The sequence below is a fragment of the Oncorhynchus mykiss genome, chromosome 25 (genome assembly GCF_057628025.1).
Source record: "Oncorhynchus mykiss isolate SJ-2025 chromosome 25, ASM5762802v1, whole genome shotgun sequence".
Classification (NCBI taxonomy): domain Eukaryota; kingdom Metazoa; phylum Chordata; class Actinopteri; order Salmoniformes; family Salmonidae; genus Oncorhynchus; species Oncorhynchus mykiss.
The window spans coordinates 59,404,879-59,420,326 of record NC_143046.1 but is presented as its reverse complement, the minus strand read 5'-3'; the positions used below and the strand labels follow the sequence as shown (position 1 = coordinate 59,420,326).

At 46.0% G+C, this 15,448-nt stretch overlaps 1 protein-coding gene across 2 annotated transcripts in view; it reads left to right on the top strand.

Moving 5' to 3' along the window:
- Window positions 1-686: 686 nt before the first annotated feature.
- The window catches only part of pxdn (peroxidasin), an 88,986-nt gene continuing 74,224 nt past the window's right edge, over window positions 687-15,448 (top strand). The window contains exon 1 of one of the 2 annotated variants that reach the window (XM_021584563.3): window positions 687-999. In XM_021584563.3, coding sequence (XP_021440238.3) covers window positions 815-999 — 185 coding nt within the window. In that variant the 5' untranslated portion in view covers window positions 687-814. The remainder of the gene's footprint in view (window positions 1,000-15,448) is intronic. The other variant, XM_021584564.3, reaches the window with a different exon arrangement.

Here is a 15,448-nt window from a genome sequence, read left to right as displayed (position 1 = left end):
TACGCTATGTGATACATTTGACGTTTATTTTGACGGCTATAAAGTGGAGTGGGTGTTTTGTTACAAGTACTGTCACAAGTACCATTGTCAATCCACAGGAAAACCAGCAGAGAGCAGCACAGAGCACTGTATAACGTCATATTTCTTGGACAAAGTTTTTTTTACCTGCATCCTAAACCATTATAATGTCCTAAACCGTTATAACGTCCTAAACCATTATAACGTCCCAAACCATATAATTGTATGGCAATCTGTTTGCATATTTGGCCCAGAATAGGCACATCAATGGAGTATCAATAGAGTGCTGTCCACCCAGTGAGAGACAAACTGGCAACATTTTAGGGCATAATTTCCAGGTTCTATGGGAATAACATCTGAATAAGCAATTTACACGTTTTTTTTAATTTATTACATCATTATTTTTAATAGTATTAAGCAAAATTGGTATCGCTTAACTGTATGTACCAGTAGTTTAGTAGGCTACATAGTTGATACATTTTTTAAATCGGACATCTCTATACAGATGCAGGCTACAAAGTATCATTTTATTAACCAGGCTTTCCATTAGTTAGAGTTTCTCCCCTGTCCAACATAATTTGTAACACTGCCCTAGATCTCTCTCTCTCGCTCTCGCTCTCCCTCTGTCTATTTCTCTCTCTCTCTCTCTCTCTCTCTCTCTCTCTCTCTCTCTCTCTTTGTCTCTTTCGCTCACTCAGTCAGCTGAGTTCCCTAGCTTTACTATAACTCAGCCGATGTTAGTTTCGGCTAGAGGGTTTGCTGGCGGTGTGTTCTCTGGGCTGCTGACTCCCTAGCAATGGCGCTGTGGACGGGTCAAGTCTTATCCCCTTTTGTAGTCGCGGTAGCACTGATTTTGGTCGCCAGTGGCCCGCAGCCTGTATATTCTTGTCCAAGTCGGTGTTTATGTTTTCGCACTACCGTGAGATGTATGCATTTAAACCTGGAAACCGTACCTGCTGTTGCTCCGTCGACAACCATCCTGTAAGTAACATTACATTGTATCTAACGGGAAAGGTTAGTCGGCTATGGAGGGAACAGAATTAATGCACTGATTTCTGGAGGAGTCACATCAACCCAAGCGCTTTGAGATGGTTATACGATCTCTTATGTTGGTGTATAATAATTTAAACAGTTAGACGTTATCTAATATTTCCGTATCTAAAGCACAGTTGAGAAAGCAAGATGAGAGGAGCTACTGTCATCTTTCGGACCAGACCACCATTCTGGTTGCCTATTCAAATTTGCAATGATGGAGTCTGGGAGTTTTGATCGTTTTTAAGTTCCTCATCACATGGATTTAGTTTTGTAGGCTTATATTATACGTATGCCTGTTCGTTATCTGTCTTGCATTGGTTTATTCAGTTGACTCACTAAAGAAAAACTATAACTTTTTTCAGCCTATAGGCTACCCACATTACGGAAAAGAGGTCAACGGCTTCGTTGTCGGTTGCATAGCGGTTGGAAGGGACGTGCCTTAGTAAAGTTCCAAGACACCTTTGACGTCTGCCAGTGACTGAGCTAGGCCCTACTTATTGAACGTTTTTTGGGGTGGTTATGCAGCTATCGAAGACAGCCATAGAAAAAATGTGATGTATTGAAGTTGAATCAACATGGAAAAGTTTGCAAAAGTAATCAACATAAGGGAATTTCATCTTTTTTTCACCCAAGGTTGAACCTACATCCAATGACAGGGTGACATGTTTGTTTGATTTCACGTTGATTTCACATTAGTTGACAACTCAACCAAATATATAAACATAAATATAAAAACTAGACGTTGAATTTACGTTGTTGGATCATATGGTGTATTGTAAAGCCTAATATAGTTCTCTGCATGTGAGCTTTGTGAGAAACTGCACCATGGGGTGACCTTTCCTCCAAGCGCTTGTTTAATTAAGCCTTGTTGGACTGCAAGTGGATGGCCCTTGACCAATATGGCTTAGTTGATTTCAAATCAAATTTTATTTGTCACATGCGCTGAATACAACAGGTGTAGACCATACATTGAAATGCTTACTTACAAGCCCAACCATCAATGCTGTTTTAAGAAAAAATAAGTGTTAAGAAAGTGTTTGCTAAATCAACTGAAGTAAACAATAAATACAAAACAAAAAAATATTAAAGAGCAACAATAAAATAATAGTAGTGGGGCTATATACTGGAGGTACCGGTACAGAGTCAATGTGGAGGCTATATACAGGGTGTTACGGTACAGAGTCAATGTGGAGGCTATATACAGGGTGATACGGTACAGAGTCAATGTGGAGGCTATATACAGGGTGTTACAGTACAGAGCCAATTTGGAGGCTATATACAGGGGGTACCGGTACAGAGTTAATGTGGAGGCTATATACAGGGGATACCAGTACAGAGTTAATGTGGAGGCTATATACAGGGTGTTACAGTACAGAGTCAATGTGGAGGCTATATACAGGGGGTACTGGTACAGAGTCAATGTGGAGGCTATATACAGGGGGTACTGGTACAGAGTCAATGTGGAGGCTATATACAGGGGGTACCGGTACAGAGTCAATTTGCTGGGGCACATAGAGGTAGAGGTAAAGTGACTATGCATAGATAATAAACAGAGAGTAGCAGCAATGTAAACATGGGGGGAGGGGTCAATGCAGATAGTCTGGGTAGCCGTTTAGTTAGCTGTTCAGGAGTCTTATGGCTTGGGGGTTGAAGCCGTTAAGCCTTTTCGACCTAGACTTGGCGCTCTGGTACCGCTTGCCATGCGAAAGCAGAGAGAACAGTCTATGACTAGGGTGTCTGGAGTCTTTGGCAATTTGTAGGGCCTTCCTCTGACACTGCCTGGTATAGAGGTCCTTGATGGCAGGAAGCTTGGCCCCAGTGATGTACTGGGCCGTACGCACTACCCTCTGTAGTGCCTTGTGGTCGGAGGCCGAGCAGTTGCCATACCAGGCGGTGATGCAACCAGTCAGGATGCTCTCGATGGTGCAGCTGTATAACTTTTTGAGGATCTGAGGACCGATGCCACATTATTTTAGTCTCCTGGGGGGGAATAGGCATTGTCGTGCCCTCTTCACGACTGTCATGGTGTCTTTGGACCATGACAGTTCGTTGTTGATGTGGACACCAAGGAACTTGAAGCTCTCAACCTGCTCCACTACAGCCCTGTCAATGAGAATTGAGGTGTGCTCGGCCCTCCTTTTCCTGTAGTCCACAATCATCTCCTTTGTCTTGATCACATTGAGGGAGAGGTTGTTATATTGGCACCACACTGCCAGGTCTCTGACCACCTCCCTATAGGCTATTATTATATAATTGTTTCAGCATATTGCAAGGTAGTATTGTCATGGATGTGTCATTGGCTTCTTGGAGAACCAGAGTAAAGGGTCAGTAGGCAGGCATGGGTCTATGTTAGAGGGTAAAACTGGTTTAAATATGTCTCAGATGAATGGAAGCACAGTTTGTGACCCTGGTGCCTTCAGCAGTAGTGGCACTTCTGCACTTCTTTGATAGGTCCTGATAGGTCCACTGGAGGCAGCTAAAGACTGAAAGTGCCAGCGAACAGACAGACAGAATACACGCACACAGCTCTGAAACTCCAAAACAGTCCAATCTCTGGAATATGTGCCCTCTTGTTTTTAATTGACCCTTGTGATTTTGACACGTTTCCGAAACCTGCGTGCATCTGTGCAAATAAAGACCTTCAGGCAGGAAGCTGGGCACAAAGGAAAAACTCAGCCTTAACCACGGGCACCGCGTGCACAGAATTAGCCTCCCTAACATACACTACCAGTCAAAAGTTTGGACACCTACTCATTCAAGTTTTTTTTAACATATAAAATATGTTTTCATTTGTTTAATACTTGTTTGGTTACTAAATGATTCCGTATGTGTTATTTCATAGTGTTGATGTCTTTACTATTATTCTACAATGTGGAAAAGAGTAAAAAATAAAGAAAAATCCTGGAATGAATAGGTGTGTCCAAACTTTTGACTGGTACTGTATGTATGCAAGCTTCCAGGCCAGCCTCAAAGGGAGTCAATGGGCCAGACCTACAGCCACAGAGCACTGCCCTCCCTGCCAACTCTGCAAGATGCCCAGGACACGTCAACGTCCCCTCTGCCATGGGAACTGTTTTATGGTTTGGTGTGCTGAGCCCCCTTCTTCATCTTCTTCTTCTTCTTCCCTCCTTTGGATGCCTCTGAATCTGTCACTGTTTAGTGTTGTTCAGAGGAGGGCTGTGGAGGGCAAATCATGTGTCAGTTTGACAAGTTTTTCATGCTCGCTGGGGTTTGAACTAAGCAAGCCACCTGTCGCTTTGCCCTGCCTGCCTGTGCTCAGTCTTGTTGGAACATGAATGCAGCTCAGCTAGCCTCTGTGACTCTCCCTGCCTTTCCATTATTCCACTGTAAATTGTGCACACAAGCCTGGCCTTCAGGGCTGCAAGGCACCTTTCAACAGAACTCGAGCACTCTTTTGAAGGAATGCTTGAATGTGGGGAATATTTGACTCCCTGAATATGAAGTTGCAGATCACATTTAAGCCTCATTAGACACTAGTTAGTAGCTCCTTTGAAGGATAAAATGTAGTGTGTATTTTTGTGTGTTAGAACCAAGTTATGGCATCAGTCCTGTGCCTTGTACTTTATATTGGCTTTATTGACCAGTATGGAGGCTAAAAATACAACATTTTGATTGAATTCCTTTCTCATAGCTTCACTCATTTCGGCCACAGTCCCAGGACCAAAACACTGGCCCCTCCCACCTTGGGGTCAGCTGATTGCTGGCTGTGAGGGCTGGGGGGCAGAGGTGACTGGGTTGTTAATGAAACAGGTGTTAGAGACAGGGGGCATTGTATATAGATGTTTATTTGGGGACATGCTGCTGGCTGGCTAGGCCCTGAAGGTCTGGGCTTTGCATTCCTCGTCCTGACCTGGCAGTGTGCCATCTCTGATGTGGAAATTCCTCCTCATCAGCATAGAGCACTGCCGTCAGATGTTCCACTAATAGGTTCCTCAGAGCTGTGGGAAGGTATTTTGTTATTGTTTGAAAGCATCTCCCCAACCTCTCCTTTCTCTGGCTCTATATCTACCACGTTTGCCCATTTTCTCTCTCCACATCTCTTTTTCTCTCTTCATTCACAGTATTCTCTCTTACTTTCTCCCTCTCGTTCACTCTCCCCGTTGTTCTCTCTTTCTATCCCCCTCTCTTTCTCTCTCCCTAGTCCCTATACCAAGCCCTTAGTAGCTCTCTCCTGTGATGGATTTTGACATTTTGGTTGGTTAGTGCAGGGCAGGCAGCATTGTGTCAGATGCCTGTGTCTCCCATAAGAGGCCTAGCTGGAGGTGGGGCTGGAGATGGAGCTTGGGCTGGAGCTGGGGTTGGAGCTGGGGCTGGAGCTCCGACTGATCCCAGTTCTAATGTGGCGTCTGTGTCTAAATGTTCTGAGCCTAGTCAGCCTGCCCAGTGTGTGTGTAATGCTTGTTTCTCTACTAATGTCAATCTCGAATGAACTCAGGGACCCTGGCCCAATCACTCAAGGCTCTCAAAAAGTCAGTGGCTTCTGTGAGATAAGTATCTTATATCTCTAAATGTGTCTCTTCCTATGGGAAAAGGGGAATAAGGTATTTTTCCCCAAAGTACACCCAGGACTGTGCTCGGTGCTACCGTTTTTAGTTTAGTTTTTACTCTCAGCGGTTTTCTTTCAGATTACGGTAGACGTATTTTTTCCCTCCCATCTTTGATGGTCCACATTTATTTTTCAGCTGTTGTCTCGGATAACTAAATTACTGCCCTTCCTCTTTGTGACGATACTGCTGTACTCCTGCTCTGGGATTGTCAGCTCTATTCTGTCACTCTCCTGAATCCTCTCGTATAGGCCCACGGTTGTTGATGCTAGCTCTTCCGCTTGCTTACGCTGTGTAAAGACACATTTTAAGCTACAAAGACACAAGACCAATGTTCCCTCTAAGCTGCTCGCAGACACGCAGCTCCCCAGGGACAGCCGGGCAGAAGAAATATCAGCCCAAGCAGAGAAGCACGAGATTGAACTTCACTCAACTTTCTAGAGTTTTCCACATTAGCTAACACTACCAATGTTTCCCTTTACTGTGGGAATTGTGCTCGAGTCAATGCAATATTAGCCACTTTCAATGCAACATACCGAAACAAAATGAACTATGCAAGACTTAGTATGCAAAACAAACTATCAAAGAGATTTTGTTGTAGGCAGAACGCATCGGCGTAGGAATCTATTGCATTGACAGGCGCGGCTCAGGGCCGTATACACAGACCGGTGTGCCATAACCAATCAGAGATGCAGTAGGCCTATATGCAAATAGACCATTGCCATTCACTTTGAACTGGACTGTTTTTACAGCATGAGCGGTCGTCAGTAGATACACTTGTTTTGAGAGCAAAGCGAGAGCTACATGTAGCGACGTGTGCACATTTGTACATTTGTTCATATCCTTTGCTAGTTAGTGAGTTATTAGCCCAATTATAGATCATTTGTAGTTAGCAATGGGGGAGGGAATGCTTCCTACAGGAGCACAAAACATGTGCATTTCTAGACACATTTTGTCTTAAAGGGGCAGTGTTGTATTTTGAGATGGTCTTGAATAAGCTAAGTAGCCAATAGGCAGAGGGCAGCATAATTTGTCTGATTTTTTGTAATAATGGTAGGGGAATAATTATGCATTTAATTTTGTAAAGTGGTGTCTTGCATCAAACAACACAACAACATGTTCATGTCTAAAGGACAAGTGGATAAACAGGTTCGTGTAAAGCCTTGCATGTTTTTTTTTCTCAAAAGTCTCATGAGTAGCCTGCTTGACCACTGTTAAAACTAACTTGAAGCGGGTACAGCCTCAGTGTTCACAGTAAACTTGTGCCAGAATTTTCACAACGTTCAAGTTTGCGCTCAGCAGACCTGAAATTTGCTGAGTGAAACATTTTCTTTGAGGGAACATTGCGCAAGACGACAGCTTGTCTTGCAGTGGTGAGGTTTTATGCGGGAAATGTTTATGTGACATACTACAGTGCATACAGGATTGTTATAGACTTTCCTTTTTGGTTCTTTCATAGTTCATGTCTTGTCTGAAACCTCACAAATGGCCTCTTGTCATTTATGTATGTATGTTTGTTTCTGTGTGCTGTCACATGGTCTGGCATCCATAGCAGAAATGTGTTAAACATTGTGAAAGTGAACCCTGATTATAAACACATGGGCAACGCCATGGCAACGGGGAGTCTGCCCCGTTGTAAATGTGTCAATGTGCTAGCTCATAAAGTGGCTTGTTATGGCCTAGGTTGCCTCTTTATGAAATGTTTAGTATTCAAATAGGCTCCTTTCTTGGTGTTTTTACTCTCACACCCTGTGGTGGATGTGGTGTTTTTTAACGATATTACTACAAACAAACCCTTGTGAAACTCTGTTCTGTAGTAGGCTTGTAATAACAGTAAAGGTAAAGGCCGGGATGAAATGTGAAGGCTCAGCCTTTGGTTCACTCTCACAGGCTCAGGATTCAGGACTCTCACAGGATCAGAATTCATTTCACGTCAAAGGTTTTGCATTGTATTTTGGAGAATCAATAAGTAGTTTAGTTTTTCACCGGATCTTCGGCAGAAAGGTGGTAGCTTACAGGAGCAGGAGCAGCGGCTGGTTCTGAATGGACTGTGACAAGACAGACTAAGAGGTTGAATGAGTGCCCATCCAATGAGTGAAGCTGGAGGTTCCTGGTGGGTGGGTTCAAATGGGGGTGGGGTGGAAGTTGAACTCTGCAGCACACTACAAGGCAGGGAACCTGCCATCTGTATAAGATGGTCTTGATTTGCGACTTTACATTTATGAGCCTCCCAAGTGCAGTCCTTAGAGCCCTACTGGGTAGATTTAATGACCTGGTAGTCGGGCAGGAATCAGGGGGTGACATTTTTTCTCTCAATCCCTCCTTCATTTTCTCCCTTTATCTTCTCTATTTTGTGACATCGATGGTTTACAACAGTGGGCTGAGTGAGTGAGAGAGAGAGGGAGTCAGGGAGGGAGGGAAAAGAGTAGCTCCATTGTGTGGAATTTGCTGCAGTCAGGCTTTGTAAGGCGTTCAGTCTCTGCGGCATTATGGAATGCAAAGCCAGAAATCCCCAAAGCTCTGCTCATTTGCACAGGGAGATTGGGTCGAAGATAGTTCTTGAAAGGAACCCGCCTAGTCTCTCTCTTACTGTGGCTGTCCTATAGGGGTTGTGGGGGAGGACAGCTCGGCTGCTGAATTCTAAAGTTGTTCCAGCGTTTTTGCAGCATTTCTCACATAGCGTTGTTATAGCGTTATTGCAGGATTGTTAAACTAAGGATGTCTCCTAAAGGTCAGATTCTCCCCCTGTGACTTGTTTAGGATTTTTTTATGCATGTCCAGGGCTGTTCGTGCATAGTTGTTAATCATGCATGTCTATTTGCAGCCATGTTGTTGGTGAAGGGCCTCAGTGGAAGGAAATAGAGCTGAAGGGATACACTTTTTATGCCCTTGTCATGAATATTTATAATGCTTAATAAGATATTCGTGACTGTTGATAATATAGTTTCCTGGATAATGACATCAAAGGATGTCAAATAGGGTTGGGTGGTATTTTTCATAGCTTCATATTGTTCCTGTACCACACATCTTCAGACGAAGAGGAGGAAAATCATTACAGAATCACCCACCAAACAAGGACCAAGCGGCGTGGTAATGAGCAGCAACAGCGGCCGAAGACACAAGACTCCTGGACGGGAGAGGACCCTGGGCAAAGCCAGGGGAGTGTCGCCGTCCCAAGGTGCAGCAGGAGAAGCAGCAGCAGCAGGAGCAACAGCAGCAGCAGCAAAAGCAGCAGCAGGAGAAGCAACAGAAGCAGCAGAGGAAGCGGCAGCAGCAGCTAAAGCAGCAGCAGGAGAAGCAACAACAGCAGCAGAAGAAGCAGCAGCAGCAGCAGCAGGAGAGGCAGCATTATCTGGACTATACAACTTGGGAAGAGATAGACAGGTGGGCGGTCGACCCGGGGAGAGTGCCGGAGCCCGCCTGGGATTCGCTGAAGCAGTGTGAGGAGGGTTACATGAGAATGAGGTTGGCGAAACGAGCAAGGCGGCGTGGTAGGAAGCCCGAGAGACAGCCCCAAAAATGTCTTGGGAGGGGGCACAGGGAGAGTGTGGCAGAGTCAGGAGCCAGGAGTCAGACCTGAGCCAATTCCCCCTGTTTACCGTAAGGAGCCATGGATGGAATCAGAGCAGTCGGCTAAGTTGAGGGCTGAGTCTGAGAGGATTGAGGAGTTATTGGACAGATTGGAGGAGAGTGAGCGGATGGGAGATGAGGAGACACTCGAGGAGTTGTTAATAGAATTGGAGGAGAGTGAAGAGAGAGAGCTGTTGATTTGGCGTAGTATGCAAGGCATTCGCCCTAACGTGCGTGTCCCCAGCCCGGTACCACCAGTGCCGGTACCCCGCACCAGGCTGTCTCTCCGTCCCATCAATACAGGTGCTCCCGCCTGTCCGGCGCTACCAGAGTTTCCTCCCCTCAGTCCAGAGGCGCCAGAGCCCCTCAGTCCAGAGGCGCCAGAGCCCCTCAGTCCAGAGGCGCCAGAGCCCCTCAGTCCAGAGGCGCCAGAGCCCCTCAGTCCAGAGGCGCCAGAGCTCCTCTGTCCAGCACTGCCAGATCCTTCCTCCTCTCCAGCGCTGCCAGAGTCTCCAGTCTGCCCAGCGTCGCCTGAGCTGCCCCTCTGCCCAGCGCCGTCTGAGCTGCCCGTCTGCCCAGCGCCGCCTGAGCTGCCCGTCTGCCCAGCGCCGCCTGAGCTGCCCGTCTGCCCAGCGCCATCTGAGCCGTTCGTCTGCCCAGCGCCATCTGAGCCGCCCGTCTGACCAGCGCCATCTGAGCCACCCGTCTGCCCAGCGCCATCTGAGCCGCCCGTCTGCCCAGCGCCATCTGAGCCACCCGTCAGTGAGGTGCTGCCAGAGCCGCCCGCCAGTCAGGAGCTGCCAGAGCCGCCCGCCAGTCAGGAGCTGCCAGGGCCGCCCGCCAGTCAGGAGCTGCCAGAGCCGCCCGCCAGTCAGGAGCTGCCAGAGCCATCAACCAGCCTGAGCTGCCTCTCAGTCCTGAGCTACCCCTCAGTCCTGAGCTACCCCTCAGTCCTGAGGTGTCCCTCAGTCCTGTGGGCCTGTTGTTTAGGGTTCCCAGGTCAGGGTCGGCGGCAAGGGTCACCGTTCCTAGGAGACCACAGAGGCGGACTAAGACTATGGTGGAGTGGGGTCCACGTCCAGCGCCAGAGCCGCCACCGCGGACAGATGTCCACCCAGACCCTCCCATATAGGTTCAGGTTTTGCGGCCGGAGTCCGCACCTTGGGAGGGGGGTACTGTCACGTTCTGACCCTAGTTATTGTGTTAATTGTTTGTTTTAGTTGGTCAGGACGTGAGTTGGGTGGGCATTCTATGTTTTGTGTGTCTAGGTTGTTTTTCTGTGTTCGGCCTAGTATGGTTCTCAATCAGAGGCAGGTGTCGTTAGTTGTCTCTGATTGAGAATCATACTTAGATAGCCTGGGATTCACTGTTGTTTTGTGGGTGATTGTTTCCGTGTCGGTGTTTTACACCACACGGTACTGTTTTTGGTTTCGGTTATTCACGTTACGTTTATTGTTTTTGTATGGAGTGTTCAGTTTATGTGTTTAAATAAACAACCATGGACACTTACCACGTTATTGGTTGGACACTTACCACCATATTGGTCCTCCGATCCTACACTGTCGCAAGGCATTCTGGTACTTGCAGTCATAAAAACGACTACATCGGCCATGATCCTCACGGCCACTTTAACCTTGATCCTTAGCGATTATTTGGTGCCATTCAGCCCCGTTCAGCAATATGGCACGCATCAAAGTCAAGTACTTCCATCTTAATGCGGGAGTTTGGATGAGAATACGTGGATGACGTCAGCGCTATCACTATCTACTGGTTTTAATATATACGGCAGTACCTAGCTGGCAGCCTGGCTAGCTGGCTTTAGCCTGGCTAAAAACATAGCAAGCTAGCTATCCTTTTTAGCTTCTCACATCTCCATGTGATATAATCAGATTTATAATTTCAAAAAAATATGTCCATCAAATATTCTTATACCTACGGGTGTAACCTAAAACATCCCAGATTGATATGCTGCTTGTGTATTCATTCCCATATATACTACAAATAAAGCACCATGTTTTGGTCATGGAGAAAAAAGCACATGGCTAGCTAGTTGGCTACAGCAGGTTCTACCATTTCACAACAGTAATCACTCGTTATTACTTCTGAATAAAATACCTTTCTCATACTTGCCAGTGTAACCTACAACATGTTCCCAATATGATATGCTGCTTCAATGTATTCACCCCCATATCAGTTAAGTCATCATGTTTTTGTTGTGGAGAAAAAGCACATCTCGCAGCTGTTTTTACTAGTAGCCTTGAATCACTAGTTATTACTTCCAAACAAAATACATTTGGGGGGAATTCGAATATTGTTTGACAGTTGCTTATCAATGCAAAATAGGCTATTTTGACACATAGCTTATAGATCATATCAAGGAACCACAACACTGTCCCCTCAGCTACAGGAGAGGTGATATGGCGCGTTACAATTTCCTAGTGGCACGGGAGTACGAGGAATGTCGGAGCGCACTACAAGGAGCCGCCTCTTTTGTGACACTCTGTTGGCTCCGTTTGCATATTCTGTGTAGACCCGTTTAGGCAGCAGGGTTGTTGATCTAGGACGGGATTGTCTTTGCTGTAACCAAGAAGATTGAGCTGGTATTTTCTTTTTTTGGCGGTATTGAAAATCGTATCGCCGGTATTTCAAAATACCCCAGTATACGGTATACCGCCCAAATCTAATGTCAGATATGATGACACAATACTCTGATAGACTGTGGACGCTCCACCGGGCAAAATACACATCCTCCTCGTCTTTTTTATACTGCAGGATTCACACAGAGGTATTAAGAGAAAAGCTTCCAACCATGTTTGGAGATTGATATGGCCTTGTTCTTCTTTGAAGAAATGAGGTGGGGAGACTGCCATGATGTTGTTTAACAAAGTATGAGTCATGCACGCCCAGAGAGAGTCATTGGCTGTCCAACTTGGGCATGTGTCAGAGAGCCTAACAATTCCGAGAGAGAGAGAGAGAGAGAGAGAGAGAGAGAGAGAGAGAGAGAGAGAGAGGGGGGGGGGGAGAGAGAGAGAGAGAGAGGGAGAGAGAGAGAGAGAGAGAGAGAGAGAGAGAGAGGAGAGAGAGAGAGAGAGAGAGAGAGAGAGGGAGAGAGAGAGGGAGAGAGAGAGAGGGAGAGAGAGAGAGAGAGAGAGAGAGAGGGAGAGAGAGAGAGGGGGGGAGAGAGAGAGAGAGGGAGAAAGAGAGAGAGAAAGAGAGAGAGATCCATGCATGGCACTCAGATGCTAGAGCTGGTGAAGTCCTGGCCAGGGAAGGCCCACTCCCTATTAAGGTTTGTATTGCACATGCTACAGAGCCTTTTTGCAAGATTTGTTTGTGGATTGACAAAGACTTTGCTTAATGGAGCTGTACCTATGTGGCCATGAAGCCCAACATGCTACCCTACCCAGCCATGGCCAGGCCGGCCTCTCCATTCTGACAGAGCAATTGGGTTTTGAAAAAGTTGCTGTCTGCCTGGTGTCGGTGGTAATCACAGCCGGCCCGGTTATCAGGCCCAAGGCTCTTATCGGCTTGGCCATTTGCTCAGTGGAATTTCCCTTGTGGAATGGTTGAGGCTGAACGGGCAGCCAACCAACAAGAACCCAAAGCACTGAACAGCATCCTGTTTCCAAGTGTTGTTACTGTGGACATTGTGTCACCTCTTGTCTCCTCTCCAGCACTGTGTTAACTCTATGCAGCATGTGACAAAGCATGCACGATCTCACAGGATCTATGTTGAAGCTCCATCCTGGCTAAAGTCTCAAAGAAACATGCTTATTTGGGAGGATTTCTCTTTTAAGGCTCAAGGCAGATACATTCATAGTTCAAGATTCACAGAGGAAAGCCTAGCTATTAGTTTAGTTTATGGCTGTTTGAGCTGACAAGTCCTTAGCTTCTAAGCATCCTAGGTAAACATATTACATTTCTAACATACTATATACTATATGCCGAATTGGGTAAGAATTTTCTTCCTGTGATATGTATTTCCATCATTCTTTCAAATGTGCTCTTGAGGGCTACAGCTGTTGAGCCAAGTGTTATATCCGCTTGAGTTCAAGTGCTGTGGTCTCTGTCTATGTTCTACTGGAGGACTGTAAAGTAGGGTTTATTCCACTCCATAAGGCCTTAGTCAGTAGAACTACATGCCTGAATCTTCAACAGTGTGGTAGGAATCTGAAGGAATGGTTAATCTGTCAATGCCCATTAATCACTGGTGAGAGGACAAATGTCCCGCTTAGTTTATCCCAAGTGTCAAGTTCAATTGCAGCCTCACTGCCCAAAGCAAAGGGTCTACTGTACAGCTTTCACAGATCAGTGATTACTTCAAGTAAGGAAGGAAGGATGGATAGATGGATGGATGGATGGATGGATGGATGGATGGATGGATGGATGGATGCATGGATGAATGGATGGATGGATGGATGGGTGGATGGGGATGGATGGATGAATGGAACATTCCCCATGGCTGTATTTCCTTCTTCCTGCCTATCAATCAAAGGTCATTACTCTTTGTCCATGTTTTATCTCTTTATAATCCATAAAGTTTTCCCCATATCACACTGAACATAAATATGAATGCAACATGCAACAATTTCAAAGATTTTACTGAGTTACAGTTCATATAAGGAAATCAGTCAATTGAAATACGTTCATTAGGCCCTCATCTATGGATTTCACATGACTGGGTATACAGATATGCCTCTGTTGGTCACAGATACAGTACTTTTAGAAAAAGGTAGGGGCGTGTATCAGAAAACCAGTCAGTATCTGGTGTGACCACCATTTGCCTCATGCAGCGCGACACTTCTCCTTCGCATAGAGTTGATTAAGCTGTTGATTGTGGCCTGTGGAATGTTGTCCCACTACTTTTCAGTGGCTGTGCGAAGTTGCTGGTTATTGTCGGGAACTGTAATACGCTGTCGTACATGTCAATTCAGAGCATCCCAAACATGCTCAATGGGTGACATGTCTGGTGAGAATGCAGGCCATGGAAAAGCAGGGACATGTTTAACTTTCAGGAATTGTATACAGATCCTTGCAACATGGGGCCGTGCATTATCATGCTGAAACATGAGGTGATGGGGGCGGATGAATGGCACGACAATGGGCCTCAGGATCTCGTCACAGTATCTCTGTGCATTCTAATTGCCATCGATAAAATGTAATTGTGTTCATTGTCCGTGGCTCATGCCTGCCCATATCAAAACCGCACCGTCACCATGGGGGCACTCTGTTCACAACGTTGACATCAGCGAACCGCTCACCCACACGATGCCATACACGCTGTCTGCCATCTGCCTTGTACAGTTGAAACCGGGGTTCATCTGTGAAGAGCACACTTCTCCAGCGTGCCAGTGGCCATCGAAAGTGAGAATTTGCCCACTGAAGTCAGTTTATGAAGAAATTATTTGGTTGTGCAAACCCACAGTTTAATCAGCTGTTCGGGTGGCTGGTCTCAGACGATCCCGCAGGTGAAGAAGCCGGATGTGGAGGTTCTGGGCTAGTGTGGTTACACGTGGTCTGCGGTTGTGAGGCCGGTTGGACGTACTGCCAAATTCTCTAAGACAGCTTATGCCAGATAAATGAACATTAAATTATTTGGCAACAGCTCTGGTGGACATTCCTGCTGTCAGCATGCCAATTGCACTCTCCCTCAAAACTTGAGACATCTGTGGCACGTGTTGTGTGACAAAACTGCACGTTCTAGAGCAATTTTCCCAACCGTGGGTACTTGGCCTATCCACAGGGGGTACTTGAGAAGACTGATGAGACCATAGGTCTACTGGTTAAATGTACATGAGGGGGTACTTCAGGTGTACTCCGGGCAGAGCAAAATTCATTTGGTGATACAGTAAGCCAAAAAGGTTGGGAACCACTGTTTTAGAGTGACCTTTTATTGTCCCCAGCACAACGTGCACCTGTGTAATGATGATGCTGTTTAATCAGCTTCTTTATATGCCACACCTGTCAGGTGGATGGATTATCTTGGCAAAGGAGAAATGCTCACTAACAGGGATGTTAGTTAAACAAATTTGTGCACAACATTTGAGAGCATTTCTGAGAGATTTTATTTCAGCTCATGAAACATGGGACTAACACTTCACGTTGCATTTATATTTGTGTTCAGTATAAATGTATTCCCAGACAGTATGGACCTTGCTCTGTTATTATCAGTACACTGATTAAGGCAGGGTGGCACAGTTTATCTGTATGGGCGCTGGGCGGTAGATCCAAGATACTTTCAGTTTGTTTTCCCTCTGGAG